This window comes from Dipteris shenzhenensis, chromosome 21, assembly GCF_047967505.1.
Source record: "Dipteris shenzhenensis isolate YYH24624 ecotype China chromosome 21, Dip_SZ_1.0, whole genome shotgun sequence".
NCBI lineage: Eukaryota > Viridiplantae > Streptophyta > Polypodiopsida > Gleicheniales > Dipteridaceae > Dipteris > Dipteris shenzhenensis.
Genome location: NC_141616.1, coordinates 49,559,809 through 49,585,394, shown reverse-complemented (window position 1 = coordinate 49,585,394; position 25,586 = coordinate 49,559,809). Strand labels below are relative to the sequence as shown.

The window sequence follows — 25,586 nt, the reverse complement described above, 5'->3', positions numbered from 1 at the left end:
TGACTCTTGACATAGGTGCCTATTCGTTTCTTCACCTTCTCCCTTATTGCCATGGTTTCCAACCGTAGCAATTAATTAATCCATTGGTATTCTTTAGAGTATACCCATTGAATATTCCCAATTAATTACCCATGACTACACCCAAGAGTATAGCTAAGAGTATATACAAAAGTATTTCCCACTAATTACCAATGTCTATACTGGGATTCCATGAATATCCCAAATTGTATATTGAGTTGAATTAGTTTAATTAATCTACTATTGTAAGATTAATCTCACTATGCAAACTATAAAGAATAAAAATTTATTTATCCTTTTTAAATTAGATATATTTAAGTGACCTCTCCCTTATCCCATGAAAAATATATAGATCTTTTATCATTTAGCTTATTACTTGAGGTACAACAAGAAGACTTTTATGACATGACTATATTGTATGTCTATTCTTGACATGAATTGTCAAGCGCACGTGTTGTGTGTGTGTGTGTACTTAGATTTAATAATCCCATAAATAATAAACCATACAATTAATTCAATCATTTGAATAATTACAAACAATTGCATATGATAAATTAATTAATTTCAAAATTGACATATCTTTGGACAATATTACAATCCAAACATTTTTTAGGTAAGAATCTGAGTAACACGATGGCAATAGAATTTTTCTTTATATTAATTTTACATATTTAAGCAAAGAATTAGTGCAGAAGTGTTGAATCCATCAAGTAATCCAAGGTCCAAGATCAGAATCCACTTACCTACCACCATCCAAACAAACTAGCTATTAGAACATCATAGTTACAATTGGGTGGACAAGTAATGCATATTTTTTCCATCTTAGTATTGCTTTACCTAAGAATATAGACAACCATATGGATTCTTAGATTATATATATATATATATAAAGTTTAAGTCACAAGTGGACTAAGGAGCAAACGAGTGCATAGGTTGAGAAAGGATTAGTCATCCACATTAATAAGCATGAAAATCTACCACCAACTTGCAAACTTAGGTTTGCCAAAGTATAAAATCTTACAATCTTCATAAAAAGATAAGAAACAAGACTAAATCTCTCAGGACATAGGGGCCACCATAACCACCCTCAACTGTAGATAATGGGTCCCATAAGCTACAAATTTTCATCTAGTGTCCAATAGGAAGTAAAACCAGTGCTAAATATATTTATGCTTAACATGCATACTTGAATGTAGGAGCATGGGCACCTGTGCTAATAAAAAGCAGCCCTTCAACCCCATCTTCTGAAATTTAATATACAAACACTGAGGGGATTTGTACATGAGTCCTAAACAACAGAATTCCTGATACCCTAGCATTTCCATGGGGAGGTTGTAAACAAAAAAATTATTTACAACTAAACCTTGTGAAACGAGTCATGGACCTCTAGACTTCCCAAAACAAAAGCAACCCTGCGGTTGATCCAAAGGGATCATCCCACCGCCCTTGCTTGTATCAATAGCCTCCAACATGCGGACCACCTCATCCATAGCTGGCCTCTTCTCTGGACTTGCATCCCAGCATTTCTTCATCACAGTAGCCAAAGAGCTGGGACAACACCTTGGAATATCTGGCCGCAAGTTCTATCAAAACAAACAGATTGTAGGCCTTGCAGCCTGATCACTTAACATGCTTGCAAAACTTGAAGCAGATACAAGCATGGATGTCAAAATAGATTTTTGGGCACTAGACAATAGGGAAAACACAATAATAGAGAACACATAAAGGAAAAGAGGATTATATCAGGACAAAGGCAAGAAAAAAGAGCAGTAAACAGCTACAAAAGCTGGTGTTAAGCACCTGTTTCACAACTGCAGATGTCATTTCCGCAAAGCTGAGATCTGGAAATGGCATTTCACAGCAATACGTCTCCCAAAGGCAGATTCCGAAGCTGTAAACGTCACATTTCCGATTGTATGGCTTGCCATTTAAGACCTGTCACACATCAAACACCAATTTCTTAAAAACAATGTCAGTACATCCAAAGATACCGTTTCTTTACCTCTGTCATAGAATTTAAATTGGGTAACCTACTTGTAGGGAATGGAAGCAATTCTGACTTGTGTGTGTGTGGGAGGGAGGCAGGGGGGGGATTGTTTCCCTCTATAAAGGATAAATAATTCCTACCTCAGGTGCCATGTAACCAAGGGTGCCTGTTTCGCCAGTCATATCCTTTGGATTCTGTGCCTCTACTCGTGCGACCCCAAAGTCTGCTATCTTTAAGTTCATTTTCTTGTCCAAGAGCATATTCTCTGATTTGACATCTCTATGCACAATCGTTTGCGAATGAAGGTAGCTAAGTCTGTAAAAGAAACACAGTAAAGGCTGCTTGAATCACTCAATATACCTTTATAAGACTAGAATAAGTCCAATCATACAAATTTAGAATTTTTGTTGTTCTAAAGATCAAAAATCTACAAAGAAAATAAAAGAGAAGAAAAAAGAGGTAAACAAAAACTTTTATGAAAAACAAAAGGAAGACATACTTAGCAAGCAAAGCAACACTTATGTCGTCATCAGTGCCCAAGCATAAGCAGCTATACTGGGTTTCTAAAGACCCACGGAGTCTGTTGGGCAATATCAGTGCTTACTAAAATACGTCAAATAAACAAAAGAGAATCACTCAACTTTAGCTTTGATTGTTCCTAACCCAGTGCTTGAATCACTCAACTTTAGCTTTGATTGTTCCTAACCATTTTACTGTGTGCTTAGCTTGCTTTCTCTCTCTCTCTCTCTCTCTCTCTCTCTCTCGCGCACACACCCCCCTTCACAACACGGAATATATCCGATATTACAACTTGGCACAAACAAAAGAACCACTTTGGTTGTTTTGTTTTTCTCTTTTTCTTTTTGTTCTTTTCTTCTTCTTTTTTGATTTTGGGGAGAGAGAGAGAGAGAGAGAGAGAGAGAGAGAGAGAGAGAGATTAATGTATTAAAAGAACAGAGAGTTTAGTACATGCATGGAACACGAGTAGAAAAAGGCTAAAAAGATCGACATGACATATGAAATGCCACAGCAAGAACCTCAGCACTTCTCCCTAACAATAAGAACACAAAATCAACACTGTATGGAGTCAAATGTAGCTGAGGTGATGCGGGTGTTGGAAATAGAGGATGGAATCACTCACACCTCACACTCCCGATCTAGCTCAAACAACACGCAAAGAGACGGACAGAGATAGGACAAAAAACTCAGATATATTCCTCCACAATAGTGGGCAGACAAAAGCTCAAGGATGAGCACAAAGGACAGCAAGGCTGCTGTCAGCAAGAAAGTATTCTCCTCTCCCTGCACGCTTGCCCAGTGCAAGGCAGGTCAGTGCTGGTGATAGATAATCAAGGAGGAATGGGGGGCTTTATATAGGAGAGCCTGGAGCCCTCAAACTGGCTGACCAGACCAGTCTGTTGCAGCCGACTGAACCGACCTGGTCAGGGCCCCTTTTTGGGGCTGAATCTGGGCCGACCAGACCTGGCTGGTCTGGCCTATAAATAGGCCCCCTTTGTGGGCCTTTTGCTGCTGCTGGCAGGTCCTGGTACTGCTCCGTGTGCCCCCGTATGCTGCTGGCGCAATCTTCCACGTAGGCTTGCTGGCGCAGTCCTCCACCTAGCCAGGTAACCTCAGCCCTTTTTCCCCCACAGTCTCCTGCCCCCTTGTCCCCTCCAATCGGGGGCTCACAGGTGGGGCAGTGACATTTCTAACAGCGGGTACAAATTACAATAAAGATTAGGCTGGCCTTAAGTGTGCTATCAATGTGCTCAAACAGTCTGCACTTATCACTTTATGAGGATGTAGCAATGTCAAACAGAGAAGGGAGGTGCAGCTCAGGAGCATATCTCGGATCTGCACCCGTAGTCCCTTGTCAATGCAAGCTTTGCTGGAGTAAAGCCACTGCTAGACTCCTGAAGTGATCCAATGCCGTGATCTTGGTTGCCAGAAGTGATACGTGAAACATCGGGTCTGCACACCTATGTCAACAGATCCTGCCCCGTTGTAGGTGATCTCTTGCCCGCATTTCAAACACAAGGTTACAGAAATTGATGCCCTCTGAAATCCCCATCTCAAGCAATAAGATCTGTTGAAACGGGCACCCAAAGGTGAGGGTTAGCTCAGCCCAACTTCCAAGTCTAGGTTCTACTGACGCCAAGGCCTACAAAACAACCATAGATTAGGAAAACCATATATAAGGGTCTGGCAAGCTCACCTACAGCCATAGATCCAATATAAAGGATCACCCTCCGAGCTTGAGGTTAGCCAAGCACCACGGTGCATCTTTGACCAAAACCCTGTGTCCCATACCATGGGAGTCCACCAATCCAGGAGTTCAGCCAGACTTGCTTGGCATAGGCGTGCTCAAGCCCTCTAAATGATCCCACCACTCATGTATCTATATTGACTAACAACGCTGGGACCTAACCCCATCATTAACTCTATGACCTTGAGGTCATAACATTCTCCCACCATTAAACAACCTAAACCACAATGTTTCGGGCTAGGCAATCAAAAAATTGCCGCTGCACAGATGGGACACTTTCTAGATGTAATCACTAGCTCTGTCCTTCTGTTTGATAAGAAGTTCAAGCACCACCCTATTTCTGAGAGGTCTTTCTTTATAGTGTGAGTGGACAAGTTCCTCTGCTGAAACTAAGTTATCAACCTCGCCTAATTTTTCTTATAGGCAATTTACATGGAGAACCGGATGTATGGTAGTTCCAATTAATAAGCTGGCCCTTGTAAATGCTCGAGGCGAGCGCCTCTGATTTGCATAAAAATCAGCAGCCATGCGACTTTTATGCTTTGCAGACCAACTGTCCATGGAGCAGCGAGCCTTAGGCTGAAGTCCAAATATCTAGATGAATCAAAGAAGATGCCCAAACTCATTCTCTGAAACACGTAGTACAGTTTCAATCTCATGACAGTCACAAGTTTGAAAACCATAATCTAAATTACACATAGCAAGGACTAGCTACTACAGCATCCACACCAATCTCATCCATGCCCAACAAGTCACCTTGTCTCAAGCATTCTGCTTTAGTGACTTGGCATTACTGACACTTTCAAACATACCGTTCGAAATGATTCCCCAATAAAATTCCTATTTGACCAAAACCAACGTTCATTGGATGGCATGATGTCCCCGGCACAAGGTGTGCACTGTGTGTGCCATGACACTTGAAGAGGACTTTATTCCTTGTGTCTTGAACGTCTAGGATGCAAAATTTACCCTTTTGGAGCAAAAGACATACTGATCTCTGATCCGTCCCCTCTTGAATGTGAACTACCTGGTTCACCTGAGCATGCCAACCTAAACATGTAATAATTATGCTCATACAGGCCTTCAAGAAATAGAAAGAGATGAGTCCAGATCTCAATGAAACTCATCAAGTTCACAAACGCATTAACCACCACATTGCTGCAACCCCTTCTATACCAGATTTCAAAATTCAAATCTCATACCATCTAGCCTTACAACCACGCAAGTCTGAAGCAGTACATTCTGCTCATACAATTAAAAAGAGGTGTATTGTGATAAATGTGTGGAGGAGGTATGTCTCTCAACTGCTGGCTCAAAGGGTGACAAACAATCAAGGGGAGATGAGAGAGGACAAATAGGTAAGTGAATAATTTGATTGAATTACGTGTTGTGTGCATCCTTTTTTGTATTGATTAGATTGCAAACGTTTTGCCTTGCAAGTCCAATGTATTAAAGTCAGCATGAGCTTCATTTATGTAAAGCAACAATCCTCGAATACAGTTCATTCTTAAACCGCAGTATTCAATTTTATGCAAATAACGTATGCTCTCACACATACATATCCACACACCGACACATACTTGAGCATCCATTTATACAAAGGTGTTTTGAAACACTAATTACTACTATATGTTCCTTTCGTCGAATCACGGGCAATCACAGGCGATGACATCGTATTTTTCCTCCCAACCTCTCTCATGGATTGCATGTACACAAAGATACATAATTACATTCCTTCATGCTATCCACAAGCCCACAATTCCCTAGATGATTCCCTCCTGCCACATGTCATCATTTTAAACCTTTAGCTTGGTACACCATTTACCCCTCTCTTGGGGCACAATTAAAACATTTGCCCCTTGGCATTCTCACACATTAAGGTGCACCTAGGCCTAACCACTCAGAACCACCTAGTCGATGCCAATACACCCTCACCTAGGACCTTGGCAGTTACTTCCCTTGACCATTTTATTTACGCACATAAAATATTACAAAAGTCGGTCATCTAAGGGAAAATGCCCACCGATCTTTCCAAGGTCATGCTATCTCGGCTAGAGCATAACATTCCTTCCCTCTTCAAGCATCAACGTCCCCGATGATGAAATCTGGAAATACTCTCCGTAACTGGTATACGGATTCCCAGGTAGCTTCCGATAGAGGTAGACCATGCCATGCAACCAACACCGTGGGTATCTTCCGATTACGTACTTGCGTTGTTACTCCGTCCAGGATTCCTGTTGGTTTGCGTCTTGCATTATCCTCTATCTCCTAAAACAAAACAACACCTTCGATTAGTGAGTAACCTATATGCAAAAATTTCTTTAAACGAGAAACATGAAACACTGGGTGCACCTTACAACCCTGTGGCAATTCTAATTTATAGGCTACCTTGCCTATTCTTTTTAGAATTGACCATGGCCCACAATATCGAGGTGATAACTTAGCACACTCTCCTGCAGTCAAAGACTTAGAGTGCGAAGAAACTCTGAGAAAAACTTTTTCTCCTTTCTTAAATTCTCTAGCAGATCGGTTTTCATCCGCATACGCCTTAGCTCTATCCATAGCTTGGCGGATGTTAGCTCTCGCAAGTGCTAGCATCTCCCGCATCTGAACCACAAAGTTCACGGCACTAGGTACTTTCTGAGGTATTCCAACTATAGTTGGGTTCGATGGCCTATAACCATAGTTTAGTTCAAACGGACTGAACCCTGTAGAAATGTTTTCTATCATTGTAGGCAAACTCTAACAATGGCAACCACTTATCCCATGTATGTTGCCTCAATGACACATATGCTCTAAGCATATCCTCTAAAATTTGGTTGATTCTTTTTGTCTGACCATCCGTTTCTGAATCATCCCCACTACTCATTCCCGACTCAGTCCTTCGTGTTTCAAATACCGCAGTCCGAAAATGACCGGTAAATTTGACATCTCTGTCTGACACTATGGATTTGGGTAATCCATGCAGACGAAATATATGTCTAATAAACAAATCCGCCACTTACGGAGCACTAACAGATTCTCTAGTTGGAATGAAGTGAGCCATCTTGGTAAGACAATCAACCACCACAAGGATAGAATCATATCCACCTTGTGTCGTAGGCAGCCCTACAATAAAGTCCATGGAAATGCTCTCCCACTTACTTAGTGGTATCTCCAAGGGCTGTAAAAGTCCAGGTGGCTTCACCCGCTCTGCTTTACTTACCTGACACGAAAAACAACGTGTCACATATTCATGAATATGCTTTTTCATCTTTGGCCAAAAGAAATCTCGCTTCACGAGATCATATGTTTTCTCGACTCCTGGATGTCCCGCACATGGGCTATCATGGCATTGTCGAATGACTCTCTGCCTGAGACTACTACCTTGCCATTTCTTTTTAGCATAGCATCCCTTATGGCATATCTTACATAAGTTTGGCCTTTCTGGATGCCAAGTCATCCTTTTCCCCGGGTTTTAACACATGAGCCTTAGGCCAAAGGCTCTGGACAAACTCGTCCACCTTTTAAGTTTCTCTAATCTCAACCATTAGAGCACTCTCTAGCACCATGAAACTCATGTTATGCATAATGCGTGACAACGCATCAGCAACCTTATTATCCTTCCCTCTTCGGTACCGAATCGTCAAATTAAACTCTTGCATGAGTTCTGCCCACCTAGCTTGGCGGCCTCTCAAGTCAGGTTGTTTACAAAAATGTTTCAGAGTATCATGATCAACATCCACATAAAACTCTGATCCATACAAATAATGTCTCCATGTTTTCAAAGCATGGACAACAGCATACAACTCTAATTCATGAGTTGGCCAATTTCGTTGAGAGGGAGAAAGCTTCTTGCTTTCAAAGGCTATTGGCCTTCCCTCTTGCAGGAGAACTGCTCCTACCGCAATGCTACTTACATCGGTTTCCAGGAACAACGGTTTCTGGGGATCAACTATTTTTAACACCAGTCCTGTGACCACAGCTTGTTTTATGGTGTTAAAACTTTCCTGTTGATTCTATCCCCATATAAAAGGTACTTTATCTGAGGTCAGATCAGTCAATGGCGATACTATTTCGAAATATCCTTTGATATGCCTTCGATAAAATTGAACAAATCCCAAGAATGATAGCAAAAAAGCGGTCAGACTCTGAGGGATGGCAAGTCAGTATCGCAGCCACTTTCTTTGGATCCATTTCTACCCCCTCTGAAGTAATTATGAATCCTAAATATTCAAGTCTCACCATACACAATATAGTTTTCTTTTTATTTACATAAAGATTGGCTTTCCTTAAAGTACTGAACACTATTCTTAAGTATTCATGATACTCAGTAATACTTTTACTGAATACCAGAATATCGTCAATAAAATGTACTACAAACTTTTCGATATACGGACGTAGTAAATCGTTCATAAGCATGACGAATGTAGCTGGAGCATTGGTAAGTCCAAAGGGCATTACCAAAAACTCATAATGATCAAACCTGCTTCTAAAAGCGGTTTTATGCACATCCTCGGCTCTAATACGGATCTAATGGTAGCCACACTTAAGATCTATCTTACTGAAAATTACGGCCCCATATAATGCATCTAGCAAATCATCGATCTGAGCCATCGGATACCTGTGCTTAGTAGTGATATTATTCAATGCTCTGTAATCTATACAGAGACGAAAAGTATTATCTTTCTTCTTCTTTAATATCACTGGCGAAGCAAAAGGTGAAAAACTGGGTTGAATCTGTCCCAGCTTGAGGTATTCTTCCAGTTATCTTCGCTCCTCAGCTTCTTCTGTAAAGCTTAATCTATAGGGAGGTCTATTTACAGGTTCTACCCCCGGGATAAGCTCAATTTTATGCTGAACATTCCGCTCTGCAGGTAACCCATAAGGTAACTCATCCCTAAAACAATCAGAGAACTTCTCCGATATCTCCTTAGCCAACTCGGCCATTTCCCCAACTTGGGTAGCCTCAATGCTAGCCGATGCATCATCAATCGACTCTACCGATGCTACACACAGACACAGAAACTCTTTCGGAGTCTTCCGAATTTCCATGGCTGAAATCAATGGTCCTCGAGGTAAATCCTTTTCACCTCGCAAAACATATTCTACCGCGTTCATCTTGAACTGGTAAATATGCTTTTTCCAATCAATGGCTGGATTTTTTCAAAAATGCCAAGCCATGCCTAGGGCTATATCTGCATGAGCAAGCCTGGTCAACTCAAAGTCCAGCTTCTCAACATAGTCCTGTATTCGAAGTTCCAACTGGATAACCCTCTAGTCCCATACTTCAGTTGAACTTCCGTCTGCCATCCTGACCGTATAAGCATAGTCAGACGGACTAGTTCTCAACTTGAGCCTCTTAAAAAGCTTCGAGTTAATTACATTGTGCGTTGACGCTGAGTCAAACAACACAATCACATCATGATTAGCTACTTGCCCTTTCATTTTAATCAACTCGGGCTCATCGAAAACCGTATACCCCGTTGCTGCGGGCTTTGAAAGGATGTTATCGGGTGCACCGCTTACTAACTTAGTAACAGACACACTTAACAACACAAGTACTAACCTCTGAGAAGGTCCCGCCAATTGCATCTGCATATGTTCCGCATTGGGACTCTCCTGCATTTTCGCGTCGCATTCAGATATCATATTGGTCGTGCGACGGTCTTTGTTTAGTGGACAATCTTTCCACTGATGTTGCTGAAGGCAGCCGAAGCACAATCCTTCTTTCCTAGCTTTTTCTTTTTGCTCAGGGGTCAACGAGGACTTTGACCAAGCCCGGGCTGCCATTGGAGTTACTTTTCTTTTCACCCCAACGGTGGTACTTGTCTTTGCTTGTCCCTCAACCGGCTTCACCTGCTTGGTTTGGCCACTTGGCTGCGAGACACTTGCCTTTGAAGTCCATTTCCTCTGAAATCCCCCTTTTCTCAGGTACTCATGCTGAGTCCCTACCTGCACAAACCCACTAGGTCTGCCTCTCGCATCCTCATAGTTCAGGACTACTGCAATAGATTCATCTAATGTAGTCACATATTTAGCCCGAACTTCCATTTTAATCTTGTCATTCAGTCCATAGATATAGTCTTTCAACTGAACCGACATAGGGAGAGGGTCTGTTATTTTCATAACACATTCCCTGAACTTGTTAGTGTACTCTGCCACCGACAAATTCCTCTGGCGAAGGTTTCTGTAAGCATCCCAAGCTCGGGACTCTTCGTCAAGTGGAAGAAAGTGTTTCTTAAATTCAGCCTTAAACCCTTCCCAGGTGGTAGGGGCAACCTGATCTTTCTATTGTTTGATCCACCACCTATCCGCTGCCTCAATAAACAGGTGAGTGGTCTCGCGGATTTTCTTTAGATCAGATCTGATTTCACAAATGGTGAAGGCTTCTTCCCACTTGTGTAACCAAACCTCGATCACATCAGAACTGCGCTCGCTCATCCGACCAGCGTACTTTTCCGGTCTATAATTAGCAATATTAGGTACCTTGACCTTCGCACGTTCCGACGAGTGTATACTAGGCTCTGGCTCTGCTGGAGCTTTGCCCTTTTCATTTCTAGATGGTCTAGCCGACAAGGCTTGCACCATCTCTCTAATTTCATTTTGACCAGGGTTCACTTGAAGCTGCTGGTTCATGATCTGTTGTAAGGCATCTTCTACTACAGAAATCCTACCCACCAAAGTAGGTGTGGTGTGATGGGACACTTGTTGCGTAGATCGTGCTCTAGATTCACCAGGATTTACCCTGGAATCTTGTCCCTCTGCCTCCATTCTTTCAAAAGGGAAAATAGTTTTTTTTTTTCCCACTTCAAATTCCCCTTTGTTGTATAGGAATAATAGACTGCAAACCGAAAATTGAAAATTTGTATAGAAGAAATAAAATGCCCCCTGGAATCTCCACGTAGCACAGATATCCCGCTTTCCTTTGAGTGATACCAAGTTACAAGCCTGTGGCTGTACGCGATTCTGCTCTCCTCTAAATTACATCTCGATCTAGTTGTACGTGATTGTACTTCGTCAAAAGCCTCTCGATGCAACTTCTGGCTTCCTCCAAAGCAATCGTCTGCTCCTCAATGTAGATGTTGCTGCGCTGATGATTCCTTCCGTCACCTGCCTTCCGTCATCTGCTTACGGGAACCCTGCTCCTGCGACAGCTTATAAGCCTGCAGCTGTACCCGCTCCTGCTATCCTAGAACCCAAGGTGCAACTGAATTTCAGCGCGCTGCCAGGCTGAGTGCGATCTCCAAACAGTCACGCAGCTCACACTTCACTGCGCATGTACCAAGCTTCTCCAATCTCCCTTGAGTCTTGATTGTGGCTTTATTAAAGAGCCTAAGATACCCTTCACAAAGCGTGCGACCACCAGATTTGAGTAGTACTTCAACTCGGTGCCATGCGGATTTTGAAGACGGGCTGCTACAGTTTGACGACGATTCACACACTTGCTGTCACGCTGATTCGCGGGCTGCTGAGATTCCTTGTGTGTTCGTCCCTTTCTCGTCAACAGCTCTGATACCAAATGAAACACTAATTACTACTACCTGTTCCTTTCGTCGAATCACGGGCAATCACAGGCGATATTGTATTTTTCCTCCCAGCCTCTCTCATGGATTGCATGTCACAAAGATACCTAATTACATTCCTTCATGCCTATCCACAAGCCCACAATTCCCTAGATGGTTCCCTCCTGCCACATGTCATCATTTTAGACCTTTAGCTTGGTACACCATTTACCCCTCTCTTGGGGCACAATTAAAACATTTGCCCCTTGGCATTAGTGGCATTCTCACACATTTAGGTGCACCTAGGCCTGAGCACTCAGAACCACCTAGTCGATGCCAATACACCCTCACCTAGGACCTTGGCAGTTACTTCCCTTGACCATTTTATTTACGCACATAAAATATTACAAAAGTCGGTCATCTAAGGGAAAATGCCCACCGATCTTTCCGAGGTCATGCTATCTCGGCTAGAGCATAACATCTTTGTACTAAGTTTCTATCAGCACTCCGAAGGTGAAGACCAGACTCATCCATGACCAGGCTAGCACTAAAGGGGAACGCTGAACACATGAAAACAATGAGCCAGCTTAGTAGCTGTATACTTTGCACTATATATGCACACTCAGCCATGGGAAGACCAATCAGATTGCTCTGAGAGATATATGCACAAGCATACCCTCGAACTCGCTCCATCTTTCCATCTGACTCCAGATGTTGAGATGAACTGATGCTGAGTTTAGTGTTCAACTTCTTGAGCACACCACGCACAAAAAGAGAGCTTACTACACAGATGCATAGTAAGTGTACTTGGAATTTCTCTTGAAAAACAAAAAAAAGAGTACTTGGAATTATGTACAAAAAGGACTTAGGCAACAAGCCACCTTGTCTCAAGTGTTCTGCTTTAGTGACTTGGCATTACTGACACTTTCAAACATATCGTTCGAAACGATTCCCCAATAAAATTCCTATTTGACCACAACCAACGTTCATTGGATGCCATGATGTCCCCGGCACAAGGTGTGCACTGTGTGTGCCATGACACTTGAAGAGGACTTTATTCCTTGTGTCTTGAACGTCTAGGATGCAAAATTTGCCCTTTTGGAGCAAAAGACATACTGATCTCTGATCTGTCCCCTCTTGAATTTAAACTACCTGGTTCACCTGGGCATGCCAGCCTAAACATGTAATAATTATGCTCATACAGGCCTTCAAGAAATAGAAAGAGATGAGACCGGATCTCAATGAAACTCATCAAGTTCACAAACGCATCAACCACCACATTGCTGCAACCCCTTCTATACCGGATTTCAAAATTCAAATCTCATACCATCTAGCCTTACAACCACGCAAGTCTGAAGCAGTACATTCTGCTCATACAATTAAAAAGAGGTGTATTGTGATAAATGTGTGGAGGAGGTATGTCTCTCAACTGCTGGCTCAAAGGGTGACAAACAATCAAGGGGAGATGAGAGAGGACAAATAGGTAAGTGAATAATTTGATTGAATTACGTGTTGTGTGCATCCTTTTTTGTATTGATTAGATTGCAAACGTTTTGCCTTGCAAGTCCAATGTATTAAAGTCAGCATGAGCTTCATTTATGTAAAGCAACAATCCTCGAATACAGTTCATAGTTGTTCATTCTTAAACCGCAGTATTCAATTTTATGCAAATGGTTAATAATCCATGGGGTTTCTGTAATATCATATAAGATTTAAAATTGCTGTGAGGTACCAAAAGTTAGTTACAGGATCTTTAAGCTAACAACCCCCGTCAGCTCTAGGAGGGATGGCAGAGGCTCATTGTTGTGGTCATTTCCAACCAATGGACAATGCAGTTGATTGCCTTCAACTCTGTGGGCTTGCATTTTGATCCCAAGATGATCTAAGCAACGAGGTAGCCTGATAGTAAAGTAGCAAATGGGACCTCGAGTGATGTGATAGATTGTGAATCCTATACCTTCTAGAATGATATGAATATCTGTACCTACTCTTGCAGCTGTTTAAAACTGAGGCCATAGCCTTCTTCCGTGATTTATGGTGAACAAGTGAGATCTCTAGAGAGTTGTGAGATTCATTTGCCAAATTTCCCCTGCAATGGTTACCACAAGCTTGCTGCCCTATTCTCTGCCATGTTTTCAGATCTTTCTTGGAGGTCTACTCCAGTTACTGAAGGAGCCCCTTCAGTTGAATAAATGACAACTCAAGGTTCAAATTTCAATTGTGTATGCTTGAACAAGATTGGAGCAAGATACTTTCGTTTCCACGATTTCCAATGGTTTCATGTATGTTGATCCCCGGCTTTGGTGAGGGAGGCAAAGTTGGTTGGTACCACCTATGCGAGATGCAGACCAACAAGTCAAAGCCACTCACTTTTGAGGACATGGGTCCATACTCTTCCAAAAGCAGGCAAGGGTACTCAAGGTGGATCTATAACTAATGACATCTCTTGTGCAGTGCAGCACCAATCCGGATCACTTGTCCTCTAAGGCTTCCAACAAAGTCCACTCGCTTACAAGTGGCAAGCAAGGTTCTAGTCATCGGAAGCCCCCTCCCCCCCCCCCCCCGCGCGCCCCAAGCTTCTCCACGAGTTGGACTTCAGCGAGTTGAAACATGCACAATCAAGCACATCATCAGCAATTGATGTTGTCATACTTCGAGAGCAAGCCTCGGATATCTACAAAATGCAGGTGTCTTCTTCTAGGAAGGCGCTTGAGTTATTTTATCCTTGGCTATGGGATGAAGAGGGCAGTTGGAACATGTACAAGCAAGCACATCATCAGCAATTGATGTTCTTATACTTCAAGAGCAAGCCTCAGATATCCACAAATGGAGACATCTTCTTCTAGGAAGGCTCCCTAAGTCATTTGATCTTGAGCAATGGGATGAAAAGGGGGCTTTTACATCTCAATGGGGCAAGTTCTGCCCCCAAAGGTTTTTGATTAGCGTAAGCTGATAGCGGGCTGACTAGCGTGGATGAGTATGAGGATCGGGGATACTCAAGTAGGGATCCTCAACTTGTATGCACCTGGATGCCATGATATTCTTTCAGTCCTTTTGGGAGCACATCCAAACTCCCTCACATTTGGCTTTTCAAGATATCTTCTATTGGGAGGGATCGGATGAGATCTGCTAGTGCCACCCAATCACTCTATTGGACACCGCCTACAAGATCTTAGCCAAGGTCTTGAGCTGCAAACCACACCTCCCCATGACACCTAGACAGATTTTGTTTAGGAGACGAACATTCTAGACAGCATCTTCGCTTTTTGGAAGGCTATAGATTGGGCATGGCCCCTCACAATCCTCTCATTGGATTTTTGAGAAGGCTTATGATAAGATGGACTAGGCTTTCTTGGAGGGCATGCAAAGGTTAGGCTTTGGAACATATGGATGAGGGGAATTTCGACCCTATATGGAAGCAATTCCAGCTAGGGCCTCATTGGGGGGTGCACAAGGGAGGCCTTTTCACTCTCCCGCTCGCCATGCCAAGCTTGTCCTCTAACGCCCTTCCCTTTTCTTTTTATGACAGAGGCACTAGGGCATTTTCTTCGATCATGGGCAACTCACTTAGTGGGGATGGGCCTCCCAATCCAATAGGAGGATTATTTTCTCTACATAGAAGACAAACCATAACACTAATACTAAGGGGAACCCCCAAGTAGAGTTTTTAGAGTTTAGGGTTTGCTGTAATTTTAGGGTTAGGTTAGGGTTTAGAAAACCTAACCCTAATGAGTCATATTGTATTGAGCCTTTACATTTATTGGAATAAATGTCGCTTGTGCTTGTCTTCTTTCCATGTTAATATTATCAATTGGTATTAGAACAAGGAGAGAGAGAGAGAGAAAGAAAGAAGAAAGAAAGAAATTTTATTAAAGGTCCACGGAAGGCCATACAAGTCCACGGAGAGAGAGAGAGAGAGAGAGAGAGATCGGTAAGGACCACTATTGTTGCTATCATTAAGTCGTGGTGAAGGAAAGAGTCTATTTTCTATGGAGAATTCATTCAAGTGCGTGAAGGAGATTTGCCGCTACCTCTTTGCTGTCGTTCACCCATTGAGGAAGGCTCTCAGCTTCCCTACCGTTGATTTAGACCATAAGCAGCCAGCACCTTGTGTGCACTCGAGGTGTAGCTAATTCTATTCGTAAACATCTTGCATTCATGTCTCTATTACCCTTGTTGCAGATGCCCTTTTGTGCCTCTTTACTCTGATTTCTAACATGGTCTGCTGCCCAGATGGGCAGCCTCACCCCTTCCCCACATGCCTATGTAGGTGTCAACCTCTTGAGCTCTCCTCATTTAGGGACCCACAGGTGAGGCATTGACCCTATACGCCACCGCCATCACTAGAGGAAGCCATCCCCTTTCTCTGCCCCAATCGTATATATATATACGATTGGGGCAGAGAAAGGGGATGGCTTCCTCTAGTGATGGCGGTGGCGTATAGGGTTATATATATATATATATATATGATCATTGAAAGCAGGATGGGGAAGAAAAGGGAGGAGTGAAGCGGAGGAAGGTAACTTCCGATCTTTTCCTTTGGAACCTTTCCTCTTCCTAAATGTCGGCCCGCGTTAGAAGGGAGACCTCAAATAGCTTTGTAACGAGAGAGAGAGAGAGAGAGAGAGAGAGAGAGAGAGAGAGAGAGAAGTCTCTTACTCAACCGAGGTATGCATGAATTGCCAAGAAAAGACAATTACCATTGGTGGACTATGAGATATCATAATCACTTCCCGGAATCAAACATGTGAGGCATTGACCCTATACCTCCAACAGGTAGTCACTTACTCAACCAAGGTATGCATGAATTGTCAAGAAAAGACAATTACCATTGGTGGACATATCAGATATCATAATCACTTCCTGGAATCAAGAAATCCAAGATTTTGTGTGCCCTATAGCTAGCGGAAGATACGCTTAAATTGCTTGATAATGCTTAGTACCAGGACTGTGCATAAACTTGCTGGCCTGGGAAACAATATCTGGTCTAGTATTGCACAGAAAAGACAGCATCTACCTGGCTGTACATCCCCATCTCTTGCATCATAAATACTCAACTTCAGCCGGTTCCACTAGAGTAGACATGGACTTGCAATCTTGGAAACCAAACTTCTCAAAAAGGGTCCAAATGATACAAGATTATCATGTACTCCTCTCTATCCCTCAGTGTACATCTGTCATCCTGCAAGTTAAACTATAACCTTGCTTTGCAAAAGGGGAAATTGATAACCCTGCCAAATATACTGCCAACCTGCCATACCACAGGCCTTCATCAGCAGCCCCTTCTACTGCATTCTTTGGATCCATATGCTGCCCATGCGCCAGTCTCTCATACTCCTCTCACAAGTCTTTCCTCAAGGCAGCCCTCACTTCCCCCCTGTGGCTCTTCTCTCTGCCCTTCCCTTACTGCAGCTGGTCACCTCCCCATCTCCTCCTGATATGGGGGCCCCCAAGTGGGAAGGTGACCCTTAGATCCCAACATCAGATCCTTCATTAACGCTCTTTTGGATCCAGTGGCCGAGCCCAGATCGCAGCAGTCTGCCTATTTAGGGGTCCACTTGGCCAGTTTCAGGCACTGCCCTCCCTCAACAATACGTAAAGGGCATTTGGTCCCTGATCCCTCACCCCTTTAGTGAGGTGTACCAGCAGCCATGGGCCATTAGTTAGCTCAGTTTTGCTGCCATAGATACAGCAGCACCTTGCTTTCACAGTGATGAGATCTAGAGAACTGTGAGGAGGACATGTTATGAAGACAGTTCAAACAATTTTCACGCTTTCATGCTTCCAAAGTATGAACCTCTTCCTATCGGCGATCCACTGTTAAGATTTAAAAATGCCATCATTTCTAAACGACAGCTTCATTAAACAAAAAAATACAAGCCTCGCAGCACTTACCCCCTACAAAGGTCAAGGGCCAATTGCAATACGACTTTGTAAGATAACTTTCTTCGGCGATGCCGAATAAGAAAATCCTTCAATGTCCCTCCAGCAAGGTATTCCACAACCACACAGCAAACATTGGATGCAACCTGAACAAAGCCATCTGTTCCATGGCTACATGAAGGTATACGTAGTTCTGCATTGCCCATCGAAGCACCTATAAACTACAGAACCAAGGAAAAAAAAAGTGAGAATGAGAAAAAAAACTCATAAGCTTTTAAATCAACCCTTGCAATCTCTGCTTTCAAAGAGAAAAGCAAATATTCACAATCACATGAATGAAAAAATAAAGTGGATCTTGTTGGCCTCACCTTCGTAACATTTGGATGGTCAAGCTTGTGCCATACAGCCACTTCTTGCCTAAAAGCAGCTCTAACAGCTTCAACTTCTGACTTTGTCATAGTTGCTTCTTCCGCCCAATCCAGTAGCTTAACTGACCCACAAAAGACTTTCCTCAACTTAGGAAAACTCTCTCTCTCTCTCTCTCTCTCTCTCTCTCTCTCTCTCTCTCTGTGTTTGTCTGTCTGTGCAGCAAACCATGAAGGATTTAAATAGCTGTACTGTAAAAGCTATCCAAAAGATGGGATGAAATCAGGTGATAGAAATCAAAGTGAGATGCCGCAAACCAAATGATTAAGCAAGAAACACAATCCATCAGATAGAAGAACAGTATTTCCAGCCTGTACTAATGTACAACACTTCGTGTATCAATTACTTGGGCCAAAGTAAAATTAACGTGTTTTTCATTGCACTGACATGGCAGCTATTGAAGGTGCCACATGACTGTGCTAAGGGCAGGATGCCCCATGCGCTTGTTATCTGTTGCTTAAGGCTGCTGCACAGTGGGCTTAATATCCCCCCACAAGGGCTGCGACCAAATGTAGCCCCAAAAGCCTAGCTTGAAAAGAGAGAGAGAGAAAGAGAGAGAGAGTAAGTAAAAGAAAAGCTCAATGCAAGAGACATCCAGATCCTCCTCATGCAAGGCATCATATAAGGACTGCCGCAATGAGGCCCGGAAGAACTCATAGGGGTGCTGAAAAGGAGAAGCTAGAAATGCATGATTACGCTGTAGCCATAGGGTCCGCAATGCCCAGAGAGAGAGAGGGTTTTAAAAGCCAAAATCCTCTGAAGATAGCTTTTTAAAATAGCAAACGATCCTCTCCTCCCTGTAGCCAGAGGCTCGGCTAGGGACCTGCCCTGCCACAAAAAATAACGCCATCCTTCCTCTGGATATCCTGGGGCTAAAGACCCCTAGGATGTCTGCACTGTAGGGCCAGACTGTAACGTTCCAAACATATTTGATCAGCATGGGCAACAATACTACAGAGCGCAGTGTTGAGATTAGGTGTCAACATCAGCCCACTTGAGGCACATACGAACCTCCTATCGATCAAAACACAATACTGTCAATACTTTAAAAGTGCAGGAACCTGGTGGGGTATGGCAAATGGTAGCACAGTGCCATCAGATTAGCCCATACGAAGAGTGGTACACTCACAGGATCATGAGAGGAGCGGATCCCAACAGTCAACACAGAGAGCTGGCTCCAAGGGCAAGACTCAATATTCTGCACTGGCTGCTCACGATACCCCTCAGCAGCGAGAGTTTATCGCTTCCTCCCATCATTCATCACAAGGGCCTTCAACAAGCTTCATTATCAGCTGGGGAGGACAGGAGGGACGGGCGAACATGAACACGATTATTGAATCAATGTAACGCCCGTGGGATGGCTGGACGGTCCAGATGTGACCGACTTTTTCTGCTGCATTGTTTGCTCCACAGTTATTTTCTCCTAAATTGCATATAGGCCTAACAGGACAATGACCAGGCTTTTCTGGAAACAACGACGGCATTCACCGGTATAATCATCCAACATCGCACGCAGCTTAATTTGTAGTAAGCAAGCTCACAAACGCAAGAGATTTTTCGCAGCCAGTTCGTAAAAGCAAAAAAGACAAGGAGTAAGTTATCAAGATATACCTGCGACATCTTGCCCGTCGAAGACTCCCCTATAAACTGTTCCGTATGTACCCCTGGCGATAACATTCTTGAGCACCAGCTTGCTGAGGTCGATCTCCCAGGCTTCTTTCGGCCTGCGGTCTTGTTCTGACATGTAGGCACGACTGAGATGTCGCTCAAGCGCAGCGTCCAGATCCGCCAAATTGATCTTATCAGCTCGCACATACCCGCTGCTCTTCTTATTCTCCCCATCAGCCTTGCTCCCTGTTGTCTTCCCGTCGTCTCTCGAAATCTCCTTGTGCGCGGCTGCCTGGAGACCCGAGCCATTTTCCAAAAGCCTTCCTTGATTCTCCATATTCGAATCGATATACGGATCGCTTCGATTACAAGCTGAGATAACACATCACCCCGAGCAGCGGGAAATGGTAGAACACCAATCCCCCCTGGCTTCTTCTAAGATTGAAAACTCGTGCAGATGAATGGTGTCCAGATAACCACCAGCTGCCGACCTGCAAAAAGCTTGCACCGGCCGGGGAAAAGCGTCAAGGTAAGAGACACGGAAAGGGGAACACGGGGCGTCGCTAAGGTAGCAATGAGACCGACCTTGCATCGGAGCTTGTAGGACAAGGAAGCCCTAAACAGGTGTCGGGGGAAATGCCTGCAGGTCCTGCGTTGCTGCTGCCCTGTCGGTTTGCTGTTGTTCATCTTGTCATTCTCAATCAGCAAGCCAAGCCATAGCCGGCCTTGCAGCTCTGCGCTATTGCACGAATCGTGTCGCTGTCCCGGTGTCGCTACCGCCTAAGCTTCCAGGCTGAGCATATGCTGCATGGGGCACCGCTACAGGCGTGGCGTTCCGGAATTCTGTAGCAATCCCTGTGAATTTGCTTTGCTTTGCTTTGGTTTGGTTGCTTGGAACTTTGTGTGTTTGGTAATGGCGATGGTGCTCCAATGCAACGACGCCAAGGCAGCCCCTTGATGATGATGATGATGAGTTTAATATATACGTACGTTGCCTACCTCAAAGGCTCAATCAATTACTCTCTAGGTAGCCTTATAGTGAAGCTTCACTTTTGAGATGGCCAAAATTCAGAATTTTTTAAAGTTTTTATTGTGAATTGTTGATTGGTCCACTTTTGTTTTTTGTTTTTTTATGATTGATTATCTACACCTTCTCTCTCTTTCTATTTGAAGGCAAGCCCACCCCCCCTCCCCCTCTCTCTCTCTCCCCCTCTTCTCCTCTCTCTCTCTCTCTCTCTCTCTCTCTATCTTTTCCAAGCTACGCATTTGAGGCAGGCCTTTTGAATGCTTTATGAGCATTCATCTTGTTTTTGGCTTACCCCTCCGGGTAGGACTAAGTGTTATTGTTTTTAGCACTGCCTTCCAAACAGCGCTCTAGTTACATTTTTAGTGGCCTTCCAGGTAGCGCTCTAGGTACACTTTTGTTAAAAAGTGTCCCACGTGGGTCCATTCTATTTTGGTTCTTTATCCTTCTCACACACACTCACTCACACACAATTTCTTTTTGGTCTGCCCTCAGGGTAGCCTTAGCAATGCTTCAAATTTGGGAAAGCAGAAATTACGTATTTTTTAAATTTTTAGAAGTACATTTTTACTATTGCTCTTCTTCATCAGACTTGAATGCAGACTTTAAAGTGGTTGACTCTCTCTCTCTCTCTCTCTCTCTCTCTCTCTCTCTCTCTCCCTCCCCTTCTTTATCTCCTCAAGTCTTCTTCTTACACACCATCTCCACCTTTTCTGCCTCCCCCCCCCTCTCTCTCTCTCCCCCCTTTATCTCGTGTAGTCTTCCTCCACACCATTTCCTTTTTGTTTGCTTTTTTTGGCCTGCCCTTACAGGGTAGCCTTAGCAATGGTTCTACTTTGGCAAAGCTAAAATAGGGGAGTTTTTAAATTTCATAAATTCATGAGTTTTCTTATTGGCCTTTGTTAAAGCTGTCAGCCCAATAAATGGGGCAATTATGCACAAGTAACGATTTTGGGTCTCTCTCTCTCTCTCTCTCTCTCTCTCTCTCTCTCTCTCTCAACTTCCCTCACTCCACCACTCATCCCTAGCCCACCCACCCTTCGCCTCCCTATTCTCTCTCTTAGCTTCCCTCACTCCACCACTCGTCCCTAACCCCCTCCCCTTCGCCTCCCCATTTATTTTGGGCAGGCCTATTGAATGACATGTGTCATCATCTTTTTTCACTTGTTTTAAGAACTCTCTCTCTCTCTCTCTCTCTCTCTCACACACACACACACGCGCGCGCACGCACGTGCGTGTGGAGTTTGCAAATCATTCAAACTTTCCTATACACGGGCTTCCATCACAGGTGTTGCAAATTAATTATTTATTCATCTTGACATTTGTTTTCCTTTGACAGAACCAATTCAAAGGCAATGCTCACAAGTACTTGTACTCACTTGTTGTTAAAAAATGTCCCACACACTTTGTTGCCATGTGGCCCCTTCTATTTTGGTTCTTTCTCTCTCCCATTCACACACACTTTCTTTTTTTAAGAACTCTCTCTCTCTCTCTCTCTCTCTCTCTCTCTTACTCACACACACACACACACACACACACACACACATGCACACACAGAGATTGCAAATCATCGAACTTTCCTATAGACAAGCTTTCATCATAGGTGTTGCAAATTAATTATTCATTCATCTTGATAATTGTTTTCCTTTGACATAACCAATTTGAAGGCAGTGCTCACGAGTACTTGTACTCACTTGATTATTTAGAAGCTAAACTTCTAATTACATGTTTTTTAGCGTGTGTTTGTATATGATTGGTTTATTTTTGCACGTGCGTACTTGTGGATTTCGTGTGTGCATGCAATTCGTCCATTTGGCCACGTTCTTATGATTCGCCATAGTTTGAGTGCTAGGTGGACGGACGCATGTGGGCTTCGTAGTGGGCGAACCACCATATGTTCACGTATCCTAGCACGGACATGCTCCATCCTTGTAGGAGGCAACCTCATTCTTTGTTGGACTCCCTGGTTGAATGGAGGAGCCACACCGATTTTTCGTCTGTTTTGTTTGGCTTCTCGCTTGTCGCTCGTTGGTGGGCTTGCTGTGTGTTTACGTGCTCCCGTGGTGGACACTCTTCATGCATGGGCATCTTCTCTACTCGTGCATGGGCGTGTATATTGGACGGGGCTTCTTCTAACGTTCTGTTGGAGGACTATGAGGCGGTGAAGGAGCAACATTGCCTTGTGTTTCTTTCTCCTCACACTTCGGTCGGTAATCCAAAGAAGGCTGCTGATTTTCTATGTTTCCTACTTGGTTCATCAACGCTTGAGAGGGATCTGTACGGGATGTTCTATATAATGTTTCTTGAATCCGGGAGACACCATCAGATTTGGACGATTGTGTTCTCGACTGCTTGTGTTTGTTGCTTTACCTCTATTTTATCTACTATGGCTGCTATCCCGAACTCTGTTGCTATGTTGACCTCCGATATTGAAGCTACTGTTGAAGCTGGTGTCGATTCCATGGACACTGGAAGCTCCACTTTCTAGAGAGGTCATCCTTTGTCTGATTTGTTTTGATTCGAATTCTTTATTACATTCTACTTTCCTTTTTCTCTATGAATCCGGTGTTCTTGGACGATTGACAGATGTTTTCATCATGTAGAGTTGGTTGCTGGGGAGTCCTCTAGAAGATCTCTAAAGCGTGGTTTCAAAGCTGTTGCCCAAGAGGCCCATACTGAAGGTAAGAAGTAAAGAATAGTATAAACCAGTTATGAGCGGAATCAGTTACAAATGTCAATAGATTGTCGTGTCGTTTGTCTCATCAGGACTTCATTTCTGTTTTCCAGTCCACAAGATACTGCGTGAAACAAAGAGGAGAACTAGAGTTTGTGTACAGATGACTATAAATATCGAGCCCCCTATTCCAAATTAGATAGCTCTTGAAGCTCTTAGTAATCCTTACAGTAGGGTGAGATTTAGATATTTTGGATAATCTCTTTACCTTTTCCAGTTACCCACAATGTTGTGCGGTTCTGTGAAACCATGAACTATTGTCTTCAATTATTTATATGCTCTACGAACCCCATAAAATAGAATTTCTTCTATAAACCAAGCAAATACTTTTGCATTGGAGAATGTATTTCCTTTTTTGGAAGTAATCACTGTTATTTTGATTTTGACAGTAGTTTTTTGCTATTAAAGGCTTTAATTTGACGTAGAATTGTCAGATAAGATCTGAAAGCTTTTTTGCTTGGTGAGAAGATAGTGTATGGATATGTTTGTTTTTCATTATGCAATACAATCTGTGAGATCATGAAAATACATATCGTATCTATCAGGCCATGGGGATATGAGTCTTCCCTTTAATCTTTTTCGATGTACCAAATCGCCGAAAAAAATTCCAGCAATTACAAGTTCCGGGGGGAAGAATCATGAAGTGTGTGTGGACATAGTAGAGAGTTCAAGAGCACTAGTTCCTGCTGATTTTCATCCTTCAAATCCAAATGCACTTCTTGTGCTTCGCATTGAGAATATTTGTGAATATCTAAGCTATCGATTCGCATTTGAAGGAAAGCTTTGTGCAAATACGGTACATTCAAGGCCATTAATGTGTCCTATGCAGTATACATGAGGGTGGACCTTATTGACAGTGATTGTTGTCAAACTATTACTCTTCATGTTCCACATGCATTTGTTGCAAAGCTCGAAGATATCATTGAGGTGGATGGGTATTACAGGACGGAAGGACCTGCAGTTTCCAAGAAAGGTAATGATGAAGGAGGTACCTCCAATGTTTCTTTGCGTATTGATACCACGACTAGTGTTATTAAGTGGAAGACCTTTATAGGTGAAATATGTTTCCGCCTTAACAAGATAATCAGCCAGTACGTCCCATGGACAGCGAATCAAATGCAATCTGCAAGGTGTTCATTTACATCCGTCATGGACACTATTGCATTTGTTATTGTAAAGGTTGAATTGGATGGCCCAAGTCATTTTTGCTAATGGACCTAATGCTAAGGATAGAGCAACTGTAAAAATGTTTGTGAGTAGTCTTTTTTCACTACAACCATTCCCCACAAAGTATTGACACCTCTCCTTTTCTGTAGCTCTCTTTTGTTGTCGAAAGACGCAACACATTGTCCCGACTGATATAGGAATTTCTTGATGATGGAGTAGTTATGTATGTTGCTAAAAAGATATCCTTCATGCGTGCTCGACATTCACTCGGTGTGTTTGGCTTCATCATTCTAGCGGCTGTCTCTAAGGGGAGCTTGCATGAAACTCTATTGCATGCTTTCAATGTCAAGTATCAGAGCTTGGCTATGGCCAGAAGGTAATCTCGGATTTGAATCCTTTTGAAGTTCACTCGCTGATATTTACTTACCACATACGATTTTGATGTGATGTAGGTTACCGACGTTTTGTAGTTCACAAATCTGAACACACCATTGGTTGAATATCAATGCTTATCTTGTGGTAGCGCTCACGTCACACGGGATCCACACAAGCCTTTCTGTTTTAGCTGTGCCAGTGTTCAACAAATATCTCCTATACCTTCACTGAAAGGCAAGGTTTTACTTTGGGATGGACATACAAGTTCGTGGGAGTCATGTAGATGACCTGCTAGCCTGCGATAGTAGTAGACTTCAGGAGAACCATCGTGAAATGCAAATGCACACAAACATCAAAAAACTTGCACCAAAAAAAGGAATGGGTGCAGATTTGGCTTTCCAAGACCACCCATGAGAAAAACAACAATACTAGACGCGCTCCTAACGATAGAAGAATCGAGGGAATACATAATAGCTTACAAATCTATCCAAATTTTATTGCTCAATCAGTCCACAATCGAACTCTCAATGGATGACTTCTTCGTGAAAATAGGTCTTGTTCAAGACGATTACGTGAAGGCATTAAGGAGCAAACTCGCAGCTTTGACATTTTTC

The 25,586-nt window shown here is 43.1% G+C and overlaps 1 protein-coding gene across 2 annotated transcripts; it reads right to left on the bottom strand.

Annotated features, from left to right (window-relative positions):
• Window positions 1–1,026: 1,026 nt before the first annotated feature.
• LOC147889004 (serine/threonine-protein kinase 52-like) lies at window positions 1,027–20,663 on the bottom strand. Of its 2 annotated transcripts, none has more exons than XM_087392270.1 (7): window positions 20,258–20,663; window positions 19,676–20,173; window positions 18,007–18,128; window positions 17,651–17,859; window positions 2,146–2,320; window positions 1,819–1,953; window positions 1,027–1,601 (listed from the first exon to the last, which is right to left on the bottom strand). In XM_087392270.1, exons 2-7 carry the CDS (start codon window positions 20,007–20,009, stop codon window positions 1,395–1,397), a joined length of 1,182 nt encoding a protein of 393 aa, XP_087248396.1. In that variant the 5' UTR covers window positions 20,010–20,173; window positions 20,258–20,663; the 3' UTR covers window positions 1,027–1,394. The 2 variants fall into 2 exon arrangements, with proteins under 2 accessions (XP_087248396.1, XP_087248395.1); XM_087392269.1 differs by having other exon boundaries at window positions 19,676–20,163.
• Between the last annotated feature and the right edge of the window lie 4,923 nt (window positions 20,664–25,586).

What these genes read in the sequence shown, in the direction of transcription:
- LOC147889004 (XM_087392270.1), bottom strand. Translation starts at nt 20,009, where the DNA reads ATGGAGAATCAAGGAAGGCTTTTGGAAAATGGCTCGGGTCTCCAGGCA. An exon ending in CGACGGGCAAGATGTCGCAG is followed by an intron (nt 18,129 to 19,675) that starts GTATATCTTGAT and finishes TTTGTGGGTCAG; the next exon opens with TTAAGCTACTGGATTGGGCG. An exon ending in ACCATCCAAATGTTACGAAG is followed by an intron (nt 17,860 to 18,006) that starts GTGAGGCCAACA and finishes TTGGTTCTGTAG; the next exon opens with TTTATAGGTGCTTCGATGGG.